The 4,104-nt window shown below is 48.6% G+C and overlaps 1 protein-coding gene across 1 annotated transcript; it reads right to left on the bottom strand.

Annotated features, from left to right (window-relative positions):
- On the bottom strand, positions 1–3,741 carry pim1 (Pim-1 proto-oncogene, serine/threonine kinase). Its single transcript, XM_061833306.1, has 6 exons — positions 3,293–3,741; positions 3,008–3,108; positions 2,876–2,926; positions 2,413–2,779; positions 1,571–1,747; positions 1–1,481 (listed from the first exon to the last, which is right to left on the bottom strand). The coding sequence occupies exons 1-6, from the start codon at positions 3,363–3,365 to the stop codon at positions 1,267–1,269; spliced, it is 984 nt and encodes a 327-aa protein (XP_061689290.1). The 5' UTR covers positions 3,366–3,741; the 3' UTR covers positions 1–1,266.
- Between the last annotated feature and the right edge of the window lie 363 nt (positions 3,742–4,104).

Raw genomic sequence — 4,104 nt, 5'->3', positions numbered from 1 at the left:
TCAGCATTGTAACAAAAATATTTATTGACTCGTATAAAAAAATAATTTCTAACATAATTTACAATTCTAATCTGAATGGTTGAACAAAAAAAGAACAATCAAAGCTGCATTCAAATGAGGTTTCTTGCTCTCACACAAACACTGCATCCAAACAGTTACCATCAGTAGACGTGCGGTGTTCAAATACACTAAAATGGAAGTGCTTTGAAAACTATTAACAAGTTATTTACAGGACATACACAGACATGCACACGCGCGCACACATACGCACGCATACACACACATGCACACACGCGTGCGCGCACACATACACACACACACCTGCTCTTTGTAAAAACAAAAACTCAAGCCATAATAAATATGGTCAAAAAAATAATCTTGTCTTTGTCTCTTAAATAAATGGCAGGCCCTTCAGTGACTGTGGAATGAAATATATGAACAGCCAAAAATCTTCTCATAAATAAAATAAATAAAAAATCTAGGCAAGAAGCTCGTCACAGGAAAAAAAATTATAATAAATACCATACTATACAAGTCATGCCTCCCACCAAATGTTTAAGACCTGTGTGAGGCACTGTTTGGACATTATTTTTTTTTTAAAAATGTCAAGGAGAGCAGAGGATGGTGCAATTCAGTATGGTTGACTTTGCATTGAGGTGTGGTTTAGGGTGTGTTGTGACGCATGAAGGAAAGAAACAAAAAAGGAAGTAACAAAGGAGAAAGGGCAGATGCTGTGGTAAAGAGGAAGCGGGTGAGGTAAGTCCAGTGTTGTTGTTTGCACAGGATGCTCCCAGAGCCGTGAGGTTTGCCCGGTTGCTAATGAGATTGGATTGAGGAGTTGTAGTGGTAGTAACGTAATGGCATAGGCTTCACTGATCTAGGCCCATGAGTGGGAAAAAAAATGTTAAGTTCAAGCCTTGAGCGTAGTAAGAACTGAAGGACTATAAAGAACATTAGCCTTTTTTTTTTTTTTTTGCATTCCTAAATTCAAGTATTTCCAGGTCCCCCCCTTCCCCACAGATATACCCACCCACCCAGCAGTCTCGTAAGGCACTTTTAAAAACAAATCTGCAGCAGAGTTGTTACATAACTCGCAATCTCCTGCCATTACGTGCTGTTCTGCAAGCAGAGCACGCCCTCCTACAGGCAAACAATCACGCATCAGAGTTCAGTGGAGATAGATGGTGGTCTGATGTGGTCACAGGGAGTAGATCAAGTCAGGCACGGGGATGGCGAGGTTCTGAACACGGTGTCTTTTCTCCACCATCACAGCGCCACGGCTACAGAGCTCGGTGCGAAGGCCGAGGGCTCATGGCTGATGCTGTGCAACTTGATCTCTGCGCTTGACTTGTCCGTTTGCGGCGCAGGCGGGAGCGCCGAAGAGGACGTGTTCTGCATCCATGAGTGGTTGAAGATGTCCTCGAAGGATGGCCGATCGGCCTGCCGCAAGGACAGGCACCACTTGATCAGCTGCTGGCACTCTGCAAGAGGGAGGGTCACCGTTGAGTTATTCGCATTATTGCGACGCGTGACAAATAACGGGGGTGCTCATCCTGTGTGCGCGTCTTACCGGTGGAGATTCTTTGCCTGAAAAGGACCTGCCCTCGGAGGATCTCCTCGTCGTGTTCAAAAGGGATGTCTCCACAGACCATGTCGTAAAGCAACACACCCAGTGACCACACTGTGGCCGAGCGCCCCTGATATCGATGGTATTTGATCCATTCCGGTGGGCTGTAAACTCGTGTGCCTTTAGAAAACAAAAACAGAAAAACAAACTATGAGAACCAGAACGGGAATGTTACTTATTGTTAATCAGTATGCTTGGACATTGGACAATGAGCATTGATGGAAATCACTTGGATATTTTATTTTGCTTTGTATGCTAGTGCTATACACTGCCACTTAAGCGAAAAATAAATGCATCCATTAGATAACGCTACATGGATGTCTGCTTATGAGGCTAAAAAAAAAAAAAAAAACATTTTACATTTCTGGAAAATTTTTAGGCCACTGCAATGCTAATAACCATCTCATAAAATGCTGTCCAAAAAGAAAAAAAAGTGTGCGGCCTCAGGTTAATCCTGTGCGCATGTGTTATCTGGGCTCAGGTGCCAGGGAGCGTGAGAGACATGAGGGAGTTCATGTGGGCGGGGGAGCAGCCATGTGACATTGTTTACAAACTTTGAGTTGTAACAATACACCATTTGACGGCATGGGGGCGCTGAGGTGCCTGAAGTATTTCTGGGTTTGCATTAGGAGGCTGCTAATGCAACAACAAAATCATTCAGCTATTTAAAAAATAAATAAATCACTAAAATAAATCGAAAGCACAATCCTGTATGAGAATCTCGCAACACTCCCCCTTCTCCCCAAAAATAGAAAAACGCAAAGGTTTTGTTAATCAAGGCTCACCGTCAAAGTCTGTGTAAATGGTGTCCTTCAGCAGGGCTCCGGAGCCGAAGTCGATGAGCTTGATCTCTCCGGTCCGGAGGTCGATGAGGATGTTCTCGTCCTTGATGTCCCGGTGCACCACGCCGCAGCTGTGACAGTGACGCACGGCCTCGAGCACCTGGCGGAAAAAGCTGCGTGCCAGCTCCTCCGACAGGGCGCCCTTCTCAGTGATGAAGTCGAACAAATCCTTGACGTTCTCGGGCCGCTCCATGACGATAATGAAGCTGTCCGCTCGCTCGAACCAGTCCAACATCTTGATGACGCCCCTGAAGCCCGTCCCGACCTTTTTTAACAGCACGATCTCCATGGGGACCCGGGAGCCGTTGGGCTGGAGGGGAGGAGGGGGAGGCACGTCAATTCATATCGTCCCCCAAAAATCAAATGCCTAAATGAAGACGACACGATCATCAAAGGAAACACTCACCAGCTCCCCCCACTCGGAGATCCGATCTTTGGCGACGTGTTTGACCGCCACCTGCGACGAGCGAGACATCGTCAAAACAAAGCCAAAAAAACACAGCCCCGCAATTAGATGAACGGGAATCAGGAGACGAACCGGTATGCCGTCGGATGTCCTTGTGCCGGAATACACGGTGCCGAAGCCCCCGCTGCCCAACACCGCCCCGACCTGGTAGAGCTTCTCGAAAGGCTCCTTCGCTGCGCGCACACAAACGACATAATTCCCATTATATTACACTATATTATATTGTGTGATACGAAAGCTTATTTGTGCCACGATAGTCAAGACGACAATGATGAGGGTGGCGTTTGGAGAGCTGGCTGCCATGACTGCGCCCAATTGTCCTCCATGACGACGCAAAAAGAAAGAAGGGCGTCTAACCTGGATGAACTTGCAGCTTCGCCGGCATGTCGGTGGAAATGTGAGCCAGGGAGTTGAGCTTCGAAAGCAGCATTCCTTTACTTCGAGTTCCCGGGCAAAACAAAAGAAAGATGGCTATCTTGGCTTTTGCGCGCTGAAGTTATAATCCCGGTGGCCACGTCGCAGGAACCAAAATAGCGTCAGGATCCTTTCATCCGGATAGAGGGAAACCCGCTGTCGGCCGGAAAGGACAAGTAAGCGTCGCAAATGTCGTCACGGCGAGAGGGTGCGTGTTGGCGCTCAAAAAAACCGCACGTTCGCAACCTCTCCGCGGCGCGATGTAAACAAATAAGTCCAAACGGACGACATCAACAGACGGCGTAGCGAGTCGGAGATCGTCTCTCGTACACCGGTTTTGGTCGCGAGAGGTGGGGTGGGGGGGGAGGCTAGTTATGTGGCGGTAGTAATGGGGCGTGACCGAATCCGCTCCCAGCGCCCGCCCTTTTCCGCTCACCCCCACCAATAGGAGGGCGGCCTGGCGATCCAAACGAACGTCAATCACCGGCACGAGAATGGAATGAACTCCCTCACCCAGGCCGCCAGACACAGACGTGGCGGGAATCGGAACGCGCCAAATAGGGTGGGGGGTGGGCGCTTTGAATGGGCGTGGCTGCGGATGGACGACAATTCGGCGGAGAGGGGGCGCTGGGGGGGAGCTTCAAAGCCTCAAACTCAGCAACCCCTGAGCCTCAATTCGCGGGAAAATGACCACATTGTGAAGGGAGAGATGCAGAATAAGGGCAACAACAACAACAAAAAAGTCGACGTTGCGT

Source organism: Syngnathoides biaculeatus, chromosome 2 (assembly GCF_019802595.1).
Source record: "Syngnathoides biaculeatus isolate LvHL_M chromosome 2, ASM1980259v1, whole genome shotgun sequence".
NCBI lineage: Eukaryota > Metazoa > Chordata > Actinopteri > Syngnathiformes > Syngnathidae > Syngnathoides > Syngnathoides biaculeatus.
The sequence above is the reverse complement of the archived record's forward strand: the minus strand, read 5'-3'. Positions and strand labels throughout refer to the sequence as shown.